Source organism: Gymnogyps californianus, chromosome 1, assembly GCF_018139145.2.
Source record: "Gymnogyps californianus isolate 813 chromosome 1, ASM1813914v2, whole genome shotgun sequence".
Classification (NCBI taxonomy): domain Eukaryota; kingdom Metazoa; phylum Chordata; class Aves; order Accipitriformes; family Cathartidae; genus Gymnogyps; species Gymnogyps californianus.
Window position 1 is genome coordinate 151,535,273 of NC_059471.1, and position 24,251 is coordinate 151,559,523.

Consider the following 24,251-nt stretch of genomic DNA (forward strand, 5'->3'; position numbering starts at 1 on the left):
ACCTATACAGAGGCAGAATAAAGGGGGATAAGAGAGCAGAAGAAAAAAAACACATTGAAGAGCTGGGAGGGGATGCTGGCAGAAGGAACATCTTCACAGGTCAGAGATCTTTCAGCACACACAATAAAACCTCTGCAAGGTCTAGCCTTCATGAGTTTTCCCCAACTCCTTTCCTATTACTTCCCCCTTTCCCATTTACATTTTGTGCCAACAAGTTCTAATTAATGCCTTTTGCTTTCAAGTTGCTGTCTGATACTTCCCTTTGATGTCTCTACCCCTTACCTTGCAAAAATTAGTGACTAAGCATTCCTTAGTCACATTTCTGTGCCATTCATAGCAGTCTATGAAGCCATTGCACTTCTCCATTATCTTTTCCAGCCTGTTGAGTTTATTTAATCTCTCCCTGTAGAGAGCCAGACCGACCCCTGGATACCTGTCATGCTCCTCTGTACTTCTAAATCCTTTTCAGAATGACTGTGTGCAGGAAGGGGAGGAAGTAAGTCAAACCCACACACAGTATTAAAAAAATTAGTTCCTCAGGTCTGTACAGTAAAGCATGTTTTATTCTTTACCACTTCAGACAGACACGTTGTTTTGTATTTTTCATGAACACGAATCTGCTCCAGTGACCCTACAATACTTCAGTGATAGTAGCTAAATTAAAGCCCATCACTTGTGTACATAAAGGCATGGGTGTTCTCCCTTCTGTCCCAAGATTTCAATACAGTGAAGGTAGAAATGATCTTCTTTATATATAAAAATGTTTATATACTACACATCTTGTACAGCAGACAAGAAAGTTGGCATTTGACTTGCCATTTTAAACAGATGTAGATGTTACTGCCCTGCATCTTATCTCTTCCACTTTTTCTCCTTCCTCCTTTTCCCCTACTCTGTGTATAGAGCCTTTAAAACGGGAAATGAAAAGCATTTCCTCCATGCATTTTGAAATGGAGTTACCTTGATGTGCTCCTGCTCCCTGCCACACTGCACTTCCAACTAGATTTTACTTAACTGCACAGTGTGCAGTACACATGCAAACATACAGGCCTCTAGAAACTTAAACTTTCCAGTAAACAACATTAAAGCTCTCACTTTCATTTTAATTTAGCTTTCTTTTAATTCTGTGGATTGTGTGTATCTAGACTAGTCTCTCAGTGACTGGATTGCACCTCAGCAGGGTCAAGGTGAGGAAGACCATGGCCTTCTGCATAGAAGATAATACATTTTCTGGTATAAAGAGTCACACCCTTGTTTCCCAGACACTAATGCTTCAGTGTCATTCATTCCACCTCCAAGAGGCAAATAATACGTACCATGATTGCATCTCGCATCATTGTCTCAGAGGGTACGGAGGAAGGGGGCTTGACTTTGAAAAAGAAGCTGCCAATACAGGGGGTCACAAGTCACTTACATAGACAAGTGTCCATAAGGGTTTGCCCAAATACCACAGCTTGATTCTATATAGTCTCTTTTACCATACTCTACTGTACTAAGAGGGCTGTTCTCCTACTGGGTCAATGCAGCGCACTGACACAGGGATTAAGGTCTTCAGCCAAGTTTACAGCCTGGGCTCTGAAGCTTAAATTAAGGCTGCCACACATTGGAGCCATGCAACTGGGGCTGGAAACCCTTTCTGAAACTGGCCCAAGTGAAAGTGAGAGATTTCTAGGGCTGAGTGTCCTCAGCTGGATTGTTTGTTGTTACCTAGCACTTTTCTTCCTCTCTGGCTCTCTTCATAAATCCCAAGAAACTCCTCTTGGCAGTTCAGTGATGATGTTATTGACAGATGCTTTACTATAATCTTTGCCATGCCCTTCAGAGACAGTCGGAGTATCCAAGAGCACTCTGTGCTTCCCACGTATCCTGACGAGGAAGGAGCAGAGATAAACCCCTGGGGCTCTTCTAACTCCACTTCTGACGCGCATTCTGTGGATTAATGTGCACTTTGGTGATAAAAGCATTAAGAAAAGACAGTAAGAGCTTTCTACAAAACCTGCCAGTTCTGCCCATGATTGAAGATAGTCTAGCAGGTCAATAAAGTTAGTGGGAAATGGTTTTCCAATATTTAGTTTTCTTTTCTTTTTTTTTTTCAGCTGGTTTCCCCACCCCCACCCCACCCCCCGGTATTACTGGACTTGCTGGAAGTTTGAATATCCTGATATCACTGGCAAGAGCACAGCTACTGCAGCCACCGGAAAGGTACACATTGAGTTGGCCAAAATGAATGGATCTGATAAATATATATATATATATATTTATTTAAATCTGCCCTATGTAGGGTTAAGCTTTTTAAAACCCGTTCCCATCAGTTGGATCATTTCTTAGGGTCCAGCATGCAGGCTGGTACAAGCCTGCAGGAGTTCTCAAAGCGTACAGGGTCACAAGGCAGTCCTGTCACCCTAGCCTCAGAGACACAGGCAGCAAACACAAGCTAGGCAGCATAAAGGAGTGACCTGCCAGGCCTTAGAGGAAAGCTGACTTGCTTGCAAATTTGCTCTGAGCTGTGCTTTGAATCAATGCCTGGAAAACAGATACTAGGTTGGTTAAGTACCTGGGCTAACAGGCCTACCAACCTCAAATGCTCACTCACTACTGAGGAAGAAATGTAAATTTTTTTTTTTTTAATTGACATTGTGACCAGCCCTTGACAAGAGTTATGAAATATTATGGTTTTGTCTATGCATTCTCTGGTTCTCCAGAAGCACAGGAGGAGAGCAGGCTTAGCTTGTAGCTGCAGGCACACACAATGTAGTCAGATTCAACACTTGTTAAATAAGAGACCAAATCAACAGGGAAATATTTGGAAGCATCTAAGTGGTTATAACAAAGCAGGAGGAGAGAAAACACATCACTAATGAGAACGGTATGTCCCTTTAGTACCAAGCATAATAGGGTTGTTTGCCTCCCAAGGCAGCAGTTTTTAAAGTCATACCCTCTGTAGAGCAGCTTAAATTCTGTCTAAGTGTGCTTCCTCCCACACCAACGTTTATGAGCTTTCTGCTCAGATTGGATGCTGACACCACACCGTGTCTCTGCGTACCTGCACGGGATGCTGAGAGTGGAGAGAGGGGAGAGCTGAGCCCTTCTGCTGGGTAGAAATCCTTCAGATCCAGAAGGGAGATGAGGAACATTTGCCTCCTGAGGAAGGTGCTGCAGTGTGAACAGCACTGCACAGCAACGCTTGTCAGAGGGCATACACAGGGAAGCGTGACCCACAGTGGAAGAGAGCTCGGCCAAGTTAAATTATGGGGAGGGTACCCTTCCTCCAGGATTGCTGGCCTTAAAAAAAAAAACCAAGCCTCTTCCACCACAGTCTAGGTTGAAAAGCAATGAGTTAATCCCAGAGCTTTGCACAAGGGCAAGGCAAGGGCTCCTGCCCGTACTCAGCACTGCTGGAGGATGCGGGCCCTGTGCTTGCAGCGGGGGACAGCAGGGAACGGCAGTGCAGGCATGGATACAGAGGTCTGGAAGGGGGTAAAGCCCAGCAGGCTGAGCCACAAGAGCTTGTTTCTAGGTTCATTTTAAAAATCATTTTTGCATTCAGGGTGACACCTCAATTCAGGTCATTATAGCACCACGCACTTGCCATGACTTTGAGCTCACCCAGCGATGAGCGGCTCAGCTGAGACGAACCCGCTCCAGTGCTGGCAAGAGACTTGTGTGAGTTTCCAGCCCCTGCTAACCGGCCCTGGAGCTGCTGTGCTAATGATGCCCCTACAGTCACTGGCTGTGCTGCACTTTCCCGAGGAGAGAAAGCATCCCCATCTCCTGTTGCTTATCGCTTCGGGGGATGTATTTTTATCTCAGTGGTGTGATGTCTTGGAGCACCAGCAAGGATGCCCATGGGAAGAGGAGCAAAGCACACACTGCATGCCAACACCCTGGCTACGGCACAAGTCTGCAAGCAGAGCCGGTAGCATGTCCCCTGCTGAACAGATTGCTTTTTAAAGCCGTGAGCAACAGCATTCTCCACTTTGTTGCCAGAGCTAGTGTCACCCAGTAATTCAGAGGTACTTCAGCCTTTTCATCAGTCTTCCTCCAACACTGTCACAATATCAGATGTGGAGAAACATTTAAATGCTTAATAGGCAGGAGGAGGCACATCAGTAAGACAGGGCTGTTTGCTGTGCTTTAAAAGCAGCAGCAAGCTGACAGAGTGCCTCACCCAAGACCACAGCTCTGGTTATGCTAAGTACATGCATAAGAGATAAAGTAACTGTCCCTGCCCTGAGAAACTCAGTCCAAAACACGGAAGATAAAAAAAAATAAAACAATACCTCATTCCAAGGATGGTAAGGGAGAGAGAGAGCAGATTAAGCAACATACCCAAGTGCACAGGAAACCTGCAGCATCAGCATTAATGGACCCCTGGCTCCTCCACGCGAGGCCACTGCTTATAGCTACAACACAGTCTTGCTTCCTTTGGCTCTGCTCACCGGCTTCTCTCCCTCCCCTCTCCCTGTGTGTACACGCACACAGACACACACACTCTTCCCAGGACAAAATCCAGAGAGCTGTGTCCACTTGCACCAAGACGTTAGGAGACTCAAACTTGTTACCAGGCTCTACCCAGAGCTGCTCCTAAACTGAACCAGCTCCACCACCTTCTGCAAATCAGGCACTGCAGGCTCTGGCAGGTGACAGCTCCACACAGTTCTGCAGTTACCCTGCGTGCACGCCTCCCCCGTTAGCTTCGTGGGCAGCTTCGCTGGCTGCTCCTGTGCCGAGGTCTCCGGTGCACTGCCACTTCCCTGCAGCACGCTCTGTTCAGCATCTGAGGAGAGGCACAGCATGCTTAGAGACAGTTTAATACAAAACTCAGGAACAGTCAGCATGGCCAAGCACTTCCCGCAATAGGAAGGCAATCATGAAGATCAGATAAAGGAGCCAATGGTCAGTATCTGGCTCAAAGAGCCCTCAGGGCTTTGAACCTTTTGTATGAAGCCATATGTAAAAGGTGTTTGCAATGCTACAGCCTCCACTTCTGGGAAAGATTTATAGCTACAGAGCTGAGCGATTCCCTGCATAAACTGCCTGACCTACAGTAAATTCATGAAAGCCGTTACAGCCTTTGGAGAGTCAGTGGTCAGCAGCCAGTTGTATCAGATCCAAGGGTACGGAAGATCTCCAGCCAGCTCCCAGCTTATCTGTGGGGATGGTCTGGCTACCATACAAGTGATGACTTGTTTTGTTAACTGGTTTTAGTTTACAAGAAAGTTCTCCCTTAGTCAGCACCTGTACTAACATTTCTGTTAGGTCAGTGTGGGACTATGAATGATGCCACAAGGGAGAAAGACCGGCAGCTGCAGCACAAAGCAGGAGAGTCCAAGTGCTCATCTGACCTGAGAGTGGAGCATTATCCACAATGTGCTCTTTTCTTTAATATATACTTTAATTTCCTGCTCATAACTGCAGCACACTTTATTCAGGATACAGAAAAAAATTAAATTTATTCCTGTTAGCAGAAGTCCTCCATTTTCTGCTGGCAGCAAGAGAATAAAATATAGCACGGGCAGGAACATGAGAACTCTGTCCAGGATTAGATTTTTCCTCTTTCTTAAGAAATGCTGTGGGACAATCACAGCTATTCACTAAATGGAGAATTACATACTTGGCTGTATGTGTGCATATGCAGGGAAGGAGGAAGGATAAAGCTCTGGAAGACAAAGGTTTTGCATCAGCAGTTTCCCAGTGCAACTACTTTGAGCCAAAGTGAAACATTTCTCTAGGATGACAAATCAGTTTATTTAACATGGAAAAAAGACTTGAAGCTATCTGGTGGCTCTTTGAAATCTCTCAAATCCCATCAGATTAAACAAGCTGAAGTGGTGGTTTTCTCCTTTTGCCAATGAAACTATGAAGCCAAATTCACTTTGACCTGAGGAGCCTCAGCAGGAAAGAAACTTCTGGGAAACAAGAAGAGCGTGAGCTGGTGCAGGGAAGCAGTATGACAATGCTGGGTTCATGTGGAGCCCTTCAAACAGGTTTGCTCCCCTCATTTCTCTGCATGAGAGCCCCCCCAGTTTAAGAACAGGGGCCTCTTCTTTTTGTAAGATGTCATCACTTTCATGCAATCAGTCCTTATTCACTAGCATATGCTACTCTTTCTCTAGCACTTTCTCTGGCGAAATTTATCCTGCAGACTTCTGAATGTGGTGATAATTATTTCTAGATACACATACACACAAGTTCAGTTTACAGCATTATCCCAAACTATTCTGCCCATCAAAGCGTGGGGCTGGTAGGCATTTTCACAAGCAGACACTTTTTACTGAGAAAAGTATCTGTCCAAAGATTGTGTTCAAATTGAGAGCCAGAAGTGCTAAATACAAGTCTTATGCTTCTGCAATTCCCATTCTCATTTCCAGTAGGCTTTGTTTAGGGGGAAGGCATGAGGAAAAGGAGGAAGTGGAGACTTTCTGCAGGGAATCACCTGGATTTTTTTTTTTTCTTCCTCTTTACTCGCCTCAAAAAGTCTACCAGACAAAACCTCAATGCACTTGGGATATTTTATACAAAGGGGTTATATTCAGGACTCATCTCACTTAGACAAAGAAAACTCACCTTTCATCAGCAGTCTTATCCAGTCCAGGAAAATCCTCACCCTTGAATAGGCCCCTGGTTTCTTTGGGCTGGCACAGCCAACACCCCAGCTGACAACGCTGTAAGAGTAAATGGTCCGTTTTCCTTGTTGCAAACCAAGGGGCCACCAGAACCACCCTAGGAACCAAAAGAGAGAGGACTCGCAGTTATCTCATTTGGCCTCCGCACTGCTGCAGCTAAGAGAGCTGTCACAGATCAGATTTGCCCAAGAAAAAGCCTTCTGCAGGAACAGGGCATGCAGCTACTGGTGCAACTCAGCCCTAGCCTGCAATGAAGAGACTGATTTAAAGGCTTGCTTATCAGCATGGAATGAAGGCTGAGCACAGGCTGCAGACAAAATATGATTGAATAGTGCTCTTTAGTGTTACACATAATTTATTAGTCTGCCGTAAGATTGTGGTATTGAGCAGAACCTGCATTTTAGCTTGACAGTGCCTCAGTCAGAACTGCTTTGCCTTTTATTTACTCAGCTGTTCTTACCTGCTTGCCTCATGATTTCAGGGAGATTAGTTAGTTCTTGAACAGTGCTCTGAATACAAGAGTTTTATAAAAACAATAGAAGTCATCATAGTTTATCTTGACAAAAGAGTGCCATGAAAAAGAGTTCCAAGCAAGCTACAATGGGAAGTATTTCACTGGGATAAGAGATGGGACTCAGGAAGTGCAAGGGAAGAACATCCTCTCCTCCACAGGTCTCGTGAAAATTACCATCCAGAGAAAGATTACTAAACTGTGTGGTCCCACTTCCAAGCAACACTGCACATTGCATATATCTCCTGTAGAGATTGACTGCGTCTATTGCTCTTATAAGTACTGTCCACTCCAGGGGCAGCAAGTTGTTGGAGCTTTCAACTGTCACTTGCTACGTGCTGTTCTCCCCTCTGTCCTCCCCAGTCCCTTTCCCTAGATGATCTACAGACATCCATATGCAGACATCTTCAAGAGCACTAACCTTTAGTTTTACCTCACCTGACAGGAGTCCTGGCCTCCCACAGAAACAAAGCCAGCACAAAGCATCCTGGCTGTGATCCCTCCAGGGTGACTGAAGTAGTAATTTCTCTCACAGATTTCATTCTCAAGTACAGGCACTTTTGTCTGCTGCAGCTGCCTAGTTCGGCTCCCATCTGCTTGGGAAATCAATTTGAGGTTAGGTCTGGGCAGAAGAATAAAATACGAGATGGAAAAGTAAGTTCTGCTCATAATAGGCAAACATGCAAAATCAGAAGAGCCACCTTCTTCGATGGGCCCCCATCCAGACACAGTGCAGAGGGAAAAGGAAGATAACGTCTCTGTGCTGTTGGGCAGACACACTGGCTTCAGCAGCGTTGTACTCCAGAGGGACGTCTAGCTGCACCAGGGCAATGTCAGAGTCATAGCTCAGCATGTCGGAGTCATAGCTCAGCATGTTGAAGTGGGGATGCACCATGATGGTTTTCACCTGTCTCACCTGTGACGAGGGCAGAGAAGGAAGAAGCTGCCCTCTAAGTGCATCCTGAAAGCATGCTTGTAAAGGAAGAGGGCAAAAATCCCACAAGCAATGACCAAGCTCAAAATAGGTCATGAAAAGAAACAAACAAGGTGCGAGGGCTTTGAAGACAAATCCACCACTTCTCTGTTTTTCGGTTGAGAACATTGCTGGGACAGATTATGCAGGCCTCCTGAGCCTAGAGGCTCTGAAAGCGGGTCTCTCCCATCCTCTGCCCTGTGTCCCCGCTCCCAATAGGAAGTGCATGCAACCAGAATGGAGAGGACATACCACACATATGGAGAATGAGAGATGAGCAGCCTTCAGGCTGACTGCTTCATTGCGCAAACACAAGCCACTAAGGTTTTGCAGAAGACTAGTGTGAGTCACATGTGCTTCTTTTCCACATATATTTCTTCCTCCTCCCCATTAGGAAGAAAAAGTCAGCAAGCTTTTTATAGACAAATATATTGCTCAGCACCAAGAGAGTAAGATGCTGAGGACACTCAGTCATCTCTGTTAGATTTTAAGACTTTTTACTGCTAGTAATAAGAACGAGATATAAAACACACTTCTATAAACTGCAAGTTAGCTGAATGAGACCAAAGTTACTGGATTTCCTTTCTCATTCCTCAACCGGTGCTACATATCAGTCATTTTGCTTTGCTGTCAACATTGTTTTATCTGTGCATATAGATCTGTTTTGAGAAATATTGTAGGGGCAAATACACCAAAGTCAACATTTTTAATGGTCTTGCTTGGTTTTTACCTGTTCTGTTGACTCTCTCAGTGCTCTACCATGGTCTCCTACAGTCCAGTGCAAGGGTTTATTGGATCTGTATAATGAAAGCAAACATATTGGAGCTACTTACAGTCAGCCATACAGCTTCCTTATTCAGCAGTCATACATCCCTTCTGGCTCTTCTCTAATTAATCACTTATTCCCAGGACTGCTGAGCAAGAGCTTCTCACCACGACAAATGTGTTGCATCAGTTCTAGCTTTGCTACAGCTCTGATAGCAGAGAGTCCAATTAACTTTAATGGATCTCCTACAAGCAAGACCAAACTGTTGCCATCTCTAAAATCAGTGATCATGGAGGAAGGGCAGAAGGAAGGTTTCATAGAGGACAAGAAGGTGTGAATATAATTTATAGCTCTCCAGCTGTTTGTGCCCCAGCCTGGAGGAGCAGGGGGAGTGCACAGCATGGGGAGAGGAGCAGAGGTGGCCCAGGGACGCGCTGGTCACAGTCACAGCTGCACACAGTGGGCGGCTGTCAGCAGCCACATAGGGCTGATGACAGCCCCATCGCACTGGTAGTCTCCAAGGAGCTTCAGGGCAGTGTGCCATGGCCAACAGTGAGGACAGGCCTCCTCAGCCACACTGACACACTTGAACAGCCACTGGGGAGTAACTGGGGGAAGGCCACAGGTGTCTGCAAGAGAGCTAGAAAACTAGTCATACTTTCACAGGCAAGTTTCTTGTTTTCCTAGGTAACCTCACACAGTGGATACAGCAAGGCCAAAGACGCAGGAGAGACCAAATTTGTCTGCTCTGTCTGGAAGTGGTGGAGGAAGGAAAAACAGATACATGAAAGCTTGAATCCTAAGGAGGTGAGCACTTCAGAGAGCAAACGAGGCTCCAGCACTGAAAGCAGGTCTCTCCCATCCTCTACCCTGTGTCCCTGCTCCCAATAGGAAGTGCATGCAACCAGAATGGAGAGGACATACCACACATATGGAGAATGAGAGATGAGGTACCTGCCTATCACTTTTCATCCATGCAAGAAGTGCACAAAAGGGGACCTGAGGTCAGAAAGCATCTGCTTCACTGCATAATCCTCTTATATGTTAGAGGAAAGCTCCTCAGACTAGATAAACTGAGCAGAATTTAATTTCTTTACCTAAGGGGACATCCTTCAGAGGCAATATCAGTGCAGTAGTTAATCCTGAGTCTTCTCTTCCTGCCTCCTCTGCAAGAGAGGAAATAAGAGTTAGCTCCAACTTGGGTCAGTAGCTCTGGCTTGTCCCCTCAAAAAAAGTCCCCACTCTGGAAGGGAAAAGTTATTCATCCCCTCAAGCAGCAGCTGGCACACATTCATGAAAGCAGAAAGCAACAATAGCAGACTAGCCCCCAGGATCAAGACTCTCCTCTATAATGAGATTTTCAAGGGGAATATCAGACTGGCAGAATTAACAAAGCTGCTTGTTTCAGGTTGCAGAAGTTAGTCATCTTATTTCTCAGTGAGAAAAAAAAAACCAACTTGATTCATCTCCCTCATTCAGGGAAGGGAGCTCTGCCAAAAGTAGCTATTCTGTTTTAAAGTTACCTTGACAGAATGCAGCAGGATTAGCCTAAAAAATAAGCTCAGGTGTCTAAGAATAGCTGCAGATGATACAGACTTTGTTAGACACAGCAAGCATCTCTCTACTAACCTGAACGAACAAAAGTGAGCCGGGCTCTGAACCATCTGAAGCTGTTCTCCCCATCACTTTCAAAATGCACCAGCATGGTATTCCCTGGACTCAGCACTGGTTTGGGAGTTAAGAATCCACAGAGATTAGCTGTGGGAATGAACAAGAAGCTGTATTTCTAAAATGAGAAATGTCATCCTGTAAGTACTTGTGGCTTTAGCTAATTTAGGTTTCTAAAAAAACCCAAACCCTAGGGACTTGGTGACTTTCTGATTAAAACAAGAACTTTTGCAGAAGAGGTGCCTGCAAAGCAATGTTAATCAGTGACATCAGTAAGCAATAGCAGCCAGAATTAATCTACTACAGTTATGCTACAGGTACACAAAAGTAATCCTAATTTTCTCATAGTGGAATTACAAGTAATCTTCAACAGACAGTGTGAATGCCCTCCATTGCACAAAAAACCCCCACACTTGAGAATTGTATTTGCCACTGTTGAGGGGTGAAAGCAAAGTCTCTCTTGAATGGTCTACATGTACAGGCTGAGGACTTAGAGAACAGCTGCTGGACTTTTCTTCTTCCTATTGAGAGCACTCAGTTTGCATAGCATCTGGAAGTCCCATAATTGCAGCTGGATAGGAAGCTTGCACTTTATTCCAAAGGAGCTTTCCTGTAAGAATCTGAATTTCCGATGGCAAAGCTGTGCTGGAAAGCATTGAGTGAAATGCTCCGGGATGCTGAAAGCTCTCCCCTGAAAGATTCCAGATCCAAATTTGTCAGCCTTCTTCCCCCCACTTAAATACTCCTTTCCAATGGAAACCAGATTTCTTTTCAAGGGAACTGTAGTGTTAATACTTATTCAGCATTTGGTAAACACATGCAACTAAATTACCACCATGAAATAGATGGGGAAAAAATAGAAGCGGTTTGCCAAAAATCACTTGTCAGTGGTGAACCCAGGACAGTTCAAGCCTCTTACCCAGCTTAATTGGTGTAAAGAAAAGAGCACCAGCCCCTCATCACTTTATTCTTTCTTTTGGTTGACATACAGGCCTGTAAAGAGGCAATCAGAATTCAATTCAAATATCTTCACTTCTGAGCACCAGATTGCTTTTCACCTTAAGAATAGATATCAAGCTCTGCTAAAGTGAGTGTGGTGCCTGGAAGCTGTTTTTTAAAAAAAGCTGGGGCATTACAACATGCTTTCATGTCATCCAAGTAGGAGGAACATCTGGAAATATAGATGTTAAAAAAACCCGAAAGTTAAGAACATTTATTTCACTAAAGTTAAAGATTTTTATATTGATAAAACTGAAGCAGATTTAAAGCGAGGAATTAAAAAATATTTCCTTCTGAAAGTGTGGGAAAGCAATGCCTCGAGTTAGCAATTTTTCATTAATGAAATTCCAACAGAATTAGTTCAATTCATAAAGAATTCATATCCATTTCAGTGGAATTAGACACCCATCAACAACCACTCTTTTGTTCTGCCTTACTTTGAACATTTGTCTTCTTTAGTAACACTTAGATCAAAGTTGCTCTTGCGCTCTCCTTTGATAGAGAGACGCAGAGTGGAGGCCTGATCCAGCAGCACACACTCGCGTGCTCTGCAGCAGAATATGAGCCATGGTCCCATATCCAGCCCCACAACACCAGCCGGCTGTCCATGAGAAAGCACGGCCTTGGACCAGGATGTGGGATTTCCTGTGCCAATGGCGCACTTGGCCGCATCATGATGGGCAAGACAGATGGGCAAGCCTCAAGGCTACTGCAGAAGCCCTTATATTGCCCTTTCAGTGGTACCGAGTACCACGTTAGCAGAGAGGGAGTATTTTCATGATAAAACATGCCTGTTTCCACAGGGATTTCTAATTTAAGACTGAAACAATTAGTGCTCACCCAACTGGTTTTCTTCTTCTTCATCACTGTAAACAGTAACTGCATCATAAATGCAGCCCAAGCTAAGTGCCACAGCAAAGCCTGCAAACTCCAGCTGCAAAGAAGACAAGCAAGAGGGAATCATCAAGACTGAAACACTTACCCTTCTTAACCATGGGCTGGAGAAAAACTAGATTTTAGAGGAATCTGAGCATCCCTTGGTGAGGGTGTCACATTTTGCATCAAAACAGTCTGTTGGCAATCTTGGCCTGACTGCTCCCTCCTGTGCAGGGCTACAGACAGGTTTGCAGAGGATGAAGTTGGCCTAAGCTTTGCCTTAAGGGATTTCAGCTGTCGTCTTTACTGCAACACTCAATGCTTTGTACTTTTGAAGGGTCAGTGTCCCATATGGAGTGCCCTTCCAAGAGCTTTTCCTTCAAGCATGGAGAGTGTGTGATTTTTCATTTGTTTTGTTTTTAATCCAGACTGCAAGTTCTCACACCAACAGAGCAGCAGCAACCCAAGCAATAGGTCTGCATATCCTCAAGCATCCCTAGGTTTAACACTGTTTTTCCACCCCTTGGCCAAGGCAGCAGGGGAGGAGAGATGTTGCTGCTTTGAACAACGTATGACAGCAACATGACTCATCATGGGCTGGGATGAGCTCGGTGAGATGCTTGCTGCACACAAGCAGCAACAGGCAATAAAAATAAAGGGAGATGCTGGTACTATGAGTGGGAGCTATTATCAGACAGCCCATGCACAATGAGAAGCAGACACCTTGGTATGGGGCTAAGGAGTAGCTTGGGGGTTTTGACACTGCCTTGAGGAAAAGGCTGACTATAGTGTTTGCAACATGATCTCTACCTTCCCTTTACCACTAAATGCCTGTGCTGGACTTCAAGGTAAAGCTGTCTTGAGATGAGATTGGTGCCTACAGAATTCAAGCACTTACAACAGTCATAGCCCTTCCATACATGAGTTTGGAGGTGACGTCTAATTGACAAAATATGCCCTGCAAAGAATCAGTGACCTGGAAACCTTACAATTTACAGCCTTGCGTGTCACAGATGTTTCTGGCAGGATTTTATTGAATCGCTCCCCTGAACAGTTCTTAGTGCAGAGGTTTAAGTGCAGTTTCTCCTTTTATTACCTTTACGACATACTCTGCTGGAGCCTCAATGAGCCAGTGGCACTTCGTGTTCCTGGGATACAAGCCAGGCTAATTAGCAGTATCAATCTTCCCCTCTTCCACTATCGTTGCGACACTCCCACAACCCAAACCTGCAATACTCGGATGAGAAAGGAGACAATTTAACAGATGGGATTGTATGGTACTTTTAATAAACCCAAATCAACAACTTGATTTTTAAGGAACCCAGGCACGCTAAGGATAGTTGTTACTTTAAGGGGGTCAGGAAGGAGAGGAAAGGAGTTTCTACAGCATCAGCGAGGTCACCTGCTTCAGAGTCCTTATGGACAGCCAAAAAGGTGAGCTCAAAGCCGTGGCCAGTGTTGCTCCCATCAGAAAAAAACGTAACGGTGACCGGGTCCGACTCTGCCAGCAGAGGGGTTGGGAACACATCCCCGCAGGATTTACCTGAGGAAGACAAGGAGTTGGTGGTAAGGGTGGGCTGAACATACATTTATTCAGGCAAATCTCACAGCAGTTCATTAGGCTAGATCCCATTGAGAAGGTCTCTTGTTACATTGAGTGGAGAGACTATTTGGCTTCCGTTACCTATAAAATATTTAGAGGCGGCAGAGAAAAATTGAGGAGATGGGACTTAATACAAAACAACCATATGAATAACCAAATATTCCTTGAGGATGAATTGCATGGACTAAGGATTAACATTATTGTGAACACATCGCCATTACTACTAAATTAGAGTGCAGAGGCAGCCAGTATTTGCAGGAAATATTTGTTCTCTATCAGTTCAGTATTAAGCGCACCTTACAGAAGGACAACAGGCCACGTTTCTTTTGGTCTCATCTGTACAGTTACCCAGTAATCTGCATGCTTGTTGTGCCATATAACCAATTTTGAACCAAGGAAGAGCCAGCCTTCTGAGCTGCATCTCCAATGCAAGTGACACTTGCTGGCTCTGCTAACACATTGGAAACTTGTCTGGACATGCACCAGCTAAGCAAGGCTAAGCACTCAGTTTATTCTGATACCCAGGGTCCGTAAAATAGGTACACTGGAGACAAGGCAGAGGCGGCACAGAATTATGTACAGTTGAAAGACATTTTTGAGACACCCATTGCACTGCACTAGATGCCAGCACCAACATGAACATGTCCCTCAGTCCCACCTGCCCTGCTCCGTTTGGGTGTTGTCTCTAGCTCTTTAGATTCATAGTGCAAAACACAAAAAACTTCTCAAAAGCCAGCTAGATTTGCTGTTCTTCATGACAATGAATGACAAGAGATCATACCCAGTAACCCTCAATCCTCCAAGGCACCCAGACCTACTGATCAGCTCTCTTCCATTTGAACAGAGGGACACAGTCATGGTCACAGCCAACTTGGTACTCTACATCTAATTTGGTGAAGTGTATCAAGATGATTTTGTCCTCCGGCACTGTTATATTCCAGGTGCACAGGCTAGAAACAAGCAATAGTAAAGGCATGTATCTGCGTGGCTGAGCTTAGCCCTTGTCAGTCCCACCGTGCGCTGGGAGTCTCCAACGACTGCTTTCCTGCAAGCACGCACCAGAAGCTGACAATCGATGTCACCAGCTCCATGTAGTAAATTTTATCATCTTCCCTCTTGGCACAAGCCATCTGGGAAGAGAGTTACCAATAGCAGAGGACTGCTGTGAATTTGCTCAGCACTAGGTGGGGACTGACGCTTCCTTACAGCAGCGATAGCTTTGTGCTGTGCGACCGACGCACTGCCAGCCCAGTCCATCTCATTCCCCTGCCTCCTGCAGGAGCTGAAAGCTTCTTTGTGTGAGCTGACATCGATATGGCCAGACCAAAGGATAAAGGGTACAACAGATCTCTAGCCAGCCGCAGCCATTTCGTGAGAGTGGCTCGTACAGAATCTGTATTACAAATAGACTTTGTGTCTTCCTGCCTTCCCCCGCAGTGTTATCCTGCCCAGCAAGCGTAGCTGGGGATTTGCATTGCAGGGAACACACAACCTCTGTCATCCGGACACTGCTAAGAGTGGTGCCCAGGCCAGCGGTGTTGGGGCTTCCAAGCCCTGGGAAACACATCGGTGGGTGCCCTGAGGAAAATTCAGTGTTTGGCTACTACAGCCAAACTACAGTCACCTCTTGTCAAGATAATTATCCTCCAAAGCCCTGGGGGTACTGAATGCAGCCACTTTCCCCAAAGAGCAGGACGCCTTGGGAACTGCACTCCACTGGCGCAGGGAGAGGGCTTGGCACAGCAGCTAGGGAGAGAAAAGGGTTGTATGGCATATTGCTGATAGTACAGGCACTATCAGTCAAGGCACGGGCTATGGCACTGCAGTTGTTTCAAACACTAAGTGCTTGACACGCAGCTGAGAGAAGCGTCAGATGAGAGCACACAATTTCTTTCCCAAAGTCCTACTTAAAAATCCCCAAACTTTCAGAAGTTGTCCCACCGACACAGTGGGCTCGCATTCATTCAGCCTGCTAAGAGCTGACATGGCTACTCCAAGCTCATTTTTAATGAAGCACCACTTTTATGTTGGCCTTCCCTTCATCTTCTATGGGCATTTGGTCTGTGTGAATCCCGATAGCTCTGCTTTGCAAAGGGTAATGCACCCACTTTGTAGCCACGTGGCTTCTGCTCCTTGCAGTTACTGCTCCCAATTAAGATGCACCTTCTTAGCTGCAGACAGTCCCCCTTTGAAAGCATAATCATTAAGGATCCCTAGCAAAGCCATAATAGGTTGGGTATTAGTTAATACCAACATCTCAACTTTGATGGCTGTGACAGAAATAACACCATCTCCTTAATAACTTGTATTAGCCCTGTAATCATCTGTACAGAAAAATACAAGCGGCCAGCGGGGAGTCGCTAGACCTGTGCCTAGCTATAAAAGGCACTTCTGATAAGCCGCTAAAACTGCGGCACTTAATACAGTGCCCCTCTTCCCACACGCATTCAGAGTTGTATTTGATGAGGAGATAACCCCCGATCAAGCCTGCATGCCATTTCAGGAGCACAACAGCAGTTCAGATCTCGAGCTGGCAAGCGCTCAAAGCAGGCTTTTATTAGAGCAGGGCTGGTATGCAGCGCTCAAGGGACACCTCGCCAAGCTCGAAGGGCTGCATTCAGCCAGAAAGAGGGCAGCTTGAGTAGTAGCCTTCTGCTTTTCCTTCAGAGGAGGCAGGGGTCAGACCTGCTATTATAACAGGGTTTCTGAAGGGGGACTTATCTGTTTAAAACTTTGATTTTGCCATCCCAAATTAAAATATAATATACCTTGCTGCTGATGCAGCGGCTGGAAATTAAACAGAACTGCTGTGGGTGGAGGGCAGGGAGGCAGCAATAGCAGGGCAATTTGGATCCCTATGTTGCTAAACAGACAGGAGAGGAAAAAACCTCCCGGTACTCATACCTACCTGGTGTCATGTGCTGGGCAATGAAATCCATGAACGCAGCCACCCGGGAGAAGATGCCTGGTGAGCCCCAGGCCATGGTACACCTCTTGAGGGTATCCCATCTGGCACAACTGACCCCCCAGGACACCACACTGGCCAGAGTCCAGGTGCCAGCGGCCCTCAGACACGCAAGGGGGCCTCCAGAGTCACCCTGTCCAAACTCCATTGGGGAGGAAAGGTGCCATTTATTCCTGTGCCAGCAACCCCAAACTTTGACAGTGTTGCATGACAGGCCAGCCTTACCGCAGAAGCCAACACAACCTTGCTTGCTTCTCCGCAGTCACGGAGGCCTGGCACCGTCCCTGCTCATTCAGCTGTTCTTGTTTAATCTAAAACACACCAATCTAAGCTCTGTTGTTTCACTCCCCTGACCTGACTTGCAGTTTGGCAACCTGCCCTTCCCTGTACACAAACCCCTTTTTTCCGTGAAGAATGTAAAAATGAAAGCCATTTCACTAACATCAGCTGCAGCACTGCTTTGAAAATTTTCACACAAGGTGTGACAGAGGGCAAGAAGCTTCCCAAGCTACTGCTTGGTTAAAAAAATATTCATGCAAGTACACCCCAAGGAGACTAGTCACAGCCTGGTCAGCAGCCTTCCCTAGGGCAGGGCAAGGCTGGCCCCACTCACACTGTTAGGACCAGCAGAGAAGAGTCTGGTACCGAGCAAACTCCTCTATTTCAGCCCGTTGCCCAGTGGGACTGTCTGAGTGAAGGTATCAGAAAGCTTGAGTGGGTGTAAGGGGACATCAAGGGAGAGGTAGGAACTGCCTTCTTTCCAACATCCTGGTAGCATTGCCCATGCCAGGCTCCCTTGCCCATTGCCTCGAGTCCCACCACTGAAGGTCCCCCCTGGTTTCAACAGAGATGGAGGTCCTGCTGTTAGCAATGCCCAGGGCAGGTCTAGGCAAGGGGGCAATCACGCTTCAGTCTCCTGCCCACATCCATACTCCCACCCACAAAAGACTCCTCCTGCCTTCGTTATCCTGAAGCTTGCCCTTGCTCAGCAAAGTGCCAACAGCACTCTCTGTGCTGTCCCTTCCCTTTCTCCCCAGCAGAGAAGGAGGCTTGCGGGCGAACAGGACAAGCCTGCTGCCCAGCAGGAGCCAGGACAGATGAGCTGTTACCTTGCACGTGTCCCCACCCACCATTGGAAAGCCAGCATACAGCATGGAGCCCTGCACCGGTGGCAAGTTCATGCCCCTCAGCCATGTGCTGCAGGTTTGGCTGTCGATGAGGGGCGGCTCCACCTCCTGCAGGACAGGAGCCAGCACCCCAGCCGCTGCGGGAGCAACCAGGCCACATCCAGCATCTGCAAGACAGCTCACCCCTCCGGCCAAATGATAGCCAACAGCCCCGGAGCCTGGCAGCCGCATCCACCCCTTCCCCAACAACCCAGCAAGAGCGGCTGGGGGGTCCCGCACCAGTTGCCTGCCTGGGGTGGTGATGTTTTGAAGCAGTTTGGGATCACCGAGCAGAGACACCCAGCTAGGCAGGTAATGCATTGATTTGCCCCCAGCCAGTGCCTCAAAACAGGTTTGGAGCAGGTCATTGCCCTGCATGTTGGACAACAGCCATTGCTTTCTTCTCCCGAGCACCCTACTACAGGGCTGGAGACTTTCAGGGCCAGGACAAAGCCCCCAGTGAGCTGCTAGCATGAGAGGCCAGCCCTGGCTGGGAGACAGCGTGCTCTGTCCTGGGAGGGCTGCTGGGGAGTGGGGGACAGGCAAGTGTCCTCCATCTCCTCTACTGTGGATGAGCCCCAAATCACCGAGGACGTAAAAATAAAAAGCAACATTCACAGACATTCCCACCTCCTTTAAAATCTACCAAAACTCAAGCAAGTGCAATTCCTTTGAGGGAACAGTTTTCTGATATCTAGAGGAGAGAGTATAAAAGAGTATACTTTTTTACGTACAAGGGAACTATTCTCACTTTTGTAACACCTCGTAAGGACGGCTCTGCTTGCGAGAGGCTCCAATACGCATGCATGAATATGCACAGCAGCACTGCAAAGTGAAACCTTCCCTAATGTGCTCCAAGGTCCCATGCTACAGGAAAATGCTGATCTGCACATCCCTACAGGGGCCGGTCCTCTGACAAGCAGAGGAGACCTGATGAGCGAAGGGGTACTTGAATTTTCCATCTGGCAGGAGTCACCTTCTCTTGCATGTCTATTTCTGAAAGAAAGTGGCTCCTTTCCCTTATCCATTACCCTTTATTCTTGCAACTGTGACCAGAAGACCCTGCCATTTGACTCACCCTCAGACACCTTGCCTCTGCCACTAACCACACACACCGTCCCAGCCTGGAAGTCTTCATCCCTGTGGGGAAGGCAGATGGCCTGAACCTCATCCCCTGCACAAGTGGATGGAAAGGGTGCACAAGTGAACGCATGAACCCCATGCTTCCAGGAGCATGTCTGATTTACAGGCACAAACAGAATCCTTCAAGTCACACTGTTCCATTTCTCCCCTTCCCAAAACACCACATTCACATGTGGGTATTTATAAAATGAGAATACAAACTGAAGTTAGTCACGTGTAATTGAATTTATGCATGGCAAATTCAGAGACGGAGATCAGGAAGATTGTTAGCTACCTTTGAATGTTACCTTAAGCAGGAGGATACTTGGGAAGGGGACAAAAGAAGAGGGGGAACAGCATGGCAGAGATGAGGAGACCACGTTGCCTCTGTATCGGTCTCATTCAGTGTTGTGAGTGCTTGTGAGAAACTCTTCACATCATTCTCCCCAAAGACCAGTGCTGATCAGATTAGAGGAGTTATGCAGGACATGAAAAACTCAAAAGATTCAGCTCAGTTCAATCCAGACCCATATTGCTTAGTTTTTCCTTGATATTGGGAGAAAAATGGATCACAGTTCTCCTTGGCTGCCTCGACAGGGCATTGGCGGTGCCCAGGCTTCAGAAGGGCCAAGCAGGGAGCCCTGTAGTTTCCTCAAGGGTTGCCCATAGGGCTCAGATGCTGTCAAGCCCAGTTCATGCCTAGAGACATACCTGTTTAGCCACAGAGTACAGGCACACAGGCAGCTCTCAAGCAGCATTCCTCATGCTGCCTGCCAGGATGTCTGAGCCCTGAAATGAGCATTTCTTGAGTCTTATTTCCCTTATTCCTGTCATTATGGGCAAACTGTAAGGCTATCACCGTCTGAGCCAGTGATCTGAGACATGACAGTGACAGAAGGTTATTTTATGTTGGCTGATCTGCCATCCGATGGTCACAGGCAGTCATGGCCAGTTGGCTGTAACCCATGGTAGCTCTATACAACTCAGGGAATTGCCTTCAAAAAGCCTAGGAAGTTAGTGACTTGTGCCACTTCCCTAACAACTCCAACACCCTAAAGTTACCTCCAGAGGCTTTGCCTGTGCCTGCAGAAGTACTTGGAGCGAGCAGGTTTTAATCCAGACTGCTTCTCAGTGGGCAGGACCCTTGCAGCCTGCTGCTAGCTAATAGCCCAGGGCTATGGCCCAGAGGAAGCTGATGGCTTTCCAGCAGCTAGCCAAGAGCTAGCGTTGGCACAACGGGGCTGAAGGAAACTGCGCTGGTACAGCTTGTACGAGGGGAACCCACGGGCACGCAGGAATCTGGTGCACAAAGAAAGCATGGGCATAGCCAGAGCACAGACCCTGACCAAGGGATGAACTTCTGGGACAATTAATCCAAGCCTAGGACAAGAATTAACCCAATTGTGTTACTTTGGTAAGAATTAAAGGCGTAACTGAGGGGACATTTCTCTAGCATAGAGAGGATGGGAAGGGAAGGAAGAGGGGTGTTTTTTCTGGACCAGAGCATCAGACGAGGACTTTGCCAGCATAAAGCACCCTCCTGCAGTGGTGGCTCATCTCCTTGGGCTCCCAGCTTACTCTACTGGGCTGGGTGCTGCAGGTGCAGCAGGGCCACATCGCAATCCATGTAGTGCAGCCGGTTGAATGTGGGGTAGATGATGACATGTGACAGGGATGCTCTGCTCCTGCCCGTCCACCTGCTGGAGGTGACGCTCCCCCACTGTCACCGCCAGGCTCTTCAGGAGTTTCCTGGTGGGAAAAAACTAATGCCAGGTTGATGAGGGAAGGGGCTGCTGCTACAAAGCAAACCGTCTCCTGCAAGTTCTCACCCTGACACTGAGCCTGCAACCCTGCAACGTGCTCCTGCCCTGGGAACTGGGGCTGGCCTTCAGCAGCAGGACTTTCAGCCGGGCTGATTTCACATTAGCAGCAATGCAGAGGATTCTCTGAGCTCCAGCTGGAATAGCTGGACTTACTTTTAAATGGATAAATAGGTCTTGTTTAATCTGTATCCATGAAGCCACTGTTCATACCTGGGCAGCACGGAGCTGCCAGGAGGCCAGGGGAGGTGCCAGCAGATTTCATTGCAGCCAGCTCGGTACAGGGAAAAGGACAGTTTATCTTTCGCCTTGGGACTCACAGAACCCCTGTGCTGGTTCTGGCCTTGATACATCAAGCTCAGCCCTTGTTACCTGCAGTCTGGGATCCTAAAAGGCACATGAGAAACCTTAAAAGCAATGGGAATGGATTGCCAAGTCATTTTGGCCCTATAAATCCTCCTTTCTAATTTTGTTGTCAGTGCATGTAGGAGATGAGCAGAGGCCCACATTTGAGAGCTTCACAATTATTTTAGGCAGCTACATGTAGTTTAAATTAACACTAGACAAGTGTACGCCCATTATGGTTTTTCTGCATCTTTTATAAGCAATATAATGTCACAGTTAAACTTAGAGCAATCTGCTCCAGCAGTCAAAACACCTTCCAGTATTTCTTTTAGCAATTAGGTAGATAACTACACTATCAGAGCAGAGTTACCCAGTAAATAGGTGGGCAGTAGATCCCATCTTTAGCAAACCAGATCTTTAGCAAAGGAGTTTACTCTCCTCTAGGCACTCCAGCAAGCACACTGGGGCACGTGGTGGGACAGTTTTGCACTCAATGGGAGATATGAACTGGGTTCATCAACCTGCCCGGTACCAGGCACTGCCAAGAGACACTCACAGGAGCCACGCAACTCGTCTGCATTTCAGCTGTCAGTGTTTCCCGTTACCAACTCTCACAGCACAGGGCACAACACAATCTTTGCATTTTGTTGTCTCGAGATCTTTGCAATTAGGGCTGATTAAAAGGTCTGCCTGAACTATTATTGAAACAGGACAAAACCCAGACCTGAAGCAACTGCCTTTTTTCTCCAGACTATGTTCACTTGAGAGTCCAAGAAACCCCAGTGCTCAGACAAGAGCTTTGAAGCCTATTTATCACTGATTTCTAGTAGTTTTATAGTTTGGTTTGGGTTTTTTTATTGGTTTTGGTTTTTTTAAAACCCTGCCCTCAATCTCTTCTCTAACCTTCATGGGATTTCACCCCTTCATGAAAGTCCAACTGCTGTGAATTACCATCATGCTATTTCACCCACGCAGCCTTTGGAGGTGGCAAGTCTGGGCAGTCTGGCTTGATGGGGCTGGAAGGCGCACACACTTTATTATGACTCCCTGCCCTGAAGTGTGGCCCCGAGCGTTTTGAATCAAGGTATGGGGGGTTCAACCTGAGCCTTTGCTTCAATGCTTTCTAGTAAATTAAGATTTATTTTTCCCCCCTCTCCCCACTCAGGGAAACCCTTCCTCTCATTTTCTAATCACTTCCAGCCATAAGTAACAGACCCACTAATGGCACAGCTCAGCTTTAATCCCAGGAGGCTGTTCACTGGAACTGGAAAGTTCCCATACTTCCCAGCAATGTCTGACACTGGGATTGCCGGACAATGCAAATGCTGCAGTAATGGGAACATAGGAACAGCATTGGCAGCATAACAGGGGAGACTAAAAGCACTGGCTAGTTTTGCACAGAATAGAGAAACAAGGAGGTGCCTCATTATCAAGGTTAATCTTGCAGATTGAAATTTTTATACCATAGCAACTTTCTCATTATTCAACATTAAGTCCTCAAAAATGATGCTCAAGTTGAGCAAGAAACAGATGTGAAGCTGACTGGTCTGCAATTACATTATAATGGATTAGAAAAGGGCTGGCAAAGGGGCCACTTATATCATTGTCCCTGCCCATTAAGAGGTCTTTAGCATGGCCTGTGAAGCTGGTCTTGCATTAAAAGTACAGAAGCCAATGTGACTGCTAGGAGTAACGGGACAGTTGGCAGGGCTGCTTTTATCAGGAAGCTGCATTGCTTCTCCTTCTGCCTCAGAAATGCTTCTCTGGATGCTCGCTTAGGTGAGCAGGGTCTTTTAAAGACAAAGCCCTTTAAAATTAGTGATTTAGATATTTAGAAGAACCATGGTAGCATGGGGATTTCCACACCCTGATCTCTGCCCCAGAGCTGCCCACACCTCAGAGCTCCTGAGCGCTGAACAGGACATATGAATCGGATTTGCAAACTCCATGAGCAGGGGAGCTCTCTCCCCAGGCTTTGGGGAGAAACATGCAGAGACCCAACAGCAGCAAGCAGGGTGCTGGGAGGTGCATGAGTTGCTCAAGGACCTGTGGCTCTGGAGTGACACATCCCACAGATCTGACTGTGGCAGAGCACTGGCTCCAGTGGGGCCATTTCCCTCCCTAACTGGGGACAACACACTTGGGCCCGGGAGCTCCCCATGCCTAAGGGGAACTTTTGCCGCAAGAGGTTCAAGAGCGAGCGAGGAGGTGAGGCCGACTTACTGCCCCAGGTTGACCACGCAGTGAGCAGCAGTAATAACCACGTCTTCTCGGACCACAGTGCCACCACAGAAATGGAAATGACCCAGTTTGAAGGACACCTTCAAAGAAAGGGTCAGGTACATTTTGAGATGACGTGACTCCTGTTTCCTCCCAAAATGTGAAATAACAAAGATCAGCCCAGCCCAGCAAACAACTTATTCCTCCTAGTATTACTGTGTGGAACGCCCAGCTGCTTGGAGCCCAGGGGAGTCATTTCCAAGCCGTGGCTGACCCTTGACAGTCACCTTCAGCCCCAGTGGTGCATGAGAGGAATAAGACCCTGGAGCATCCCGAAACAGAGGGGACCAGACAGACATCTCACTCCTCTTTCTTGCTGCTGCAAGAGCTTCCCCAGGGCTTGATGCGAGCCAGGGGTCCAGAGGATCCATCCCACTGACCCCAGCACCCTACCCTCTCCCTACACCAGCCCGTCCTGTGCCTTCCTGCACTTCATGCTGCTACCTGCATACATTTTCAAGCTGCTGCATGTGCAAGGACTGGGTTTTGGGAGGGAGGGAGGTGGCAAATACTGTTTTGCCACAGGTGCCA

The 24,251-nt window shown here is 47.0% G+C and overlaps 1 protein-coding gene across 1 annotated transcript; it reads right to left on the reverse strand.

Moving 5' to 3' along the window:
* Positions 1–1,684: 1,684 nt before the first annotated feature.
* OVCH1 (ovochymase 1) lies at positions 1,685–23,785 on the reverse strand. The gene is given in 20 exon segments (XM_050899224.1): positions 1,685–1,866; positions 6,568–6,672; positions 6,675–6,723; positions 7,576–7,730; positions 7,839–7,930; positions 7,932–8,053; positions 8,841–8,907; positions 9,325–9,505; positions 9,974–10,042; positions 12,384–12,477; positions 13,516–13,646; positions 13,822–13,962; positions 14,875–14,972; positions 15,082–15,152; positions 17,046–17,120; positions 18,097–18,251; positions 19,232–19,293; positions 20,859–20,939; positions 20,941–21,024; positions 23,664–23,785. Coding segments are annotated over 20 exon segments (2,136 nt in total).
* Between the last annotated feature and the right edge of the window lie 466 nt (positions 23,786–24,251).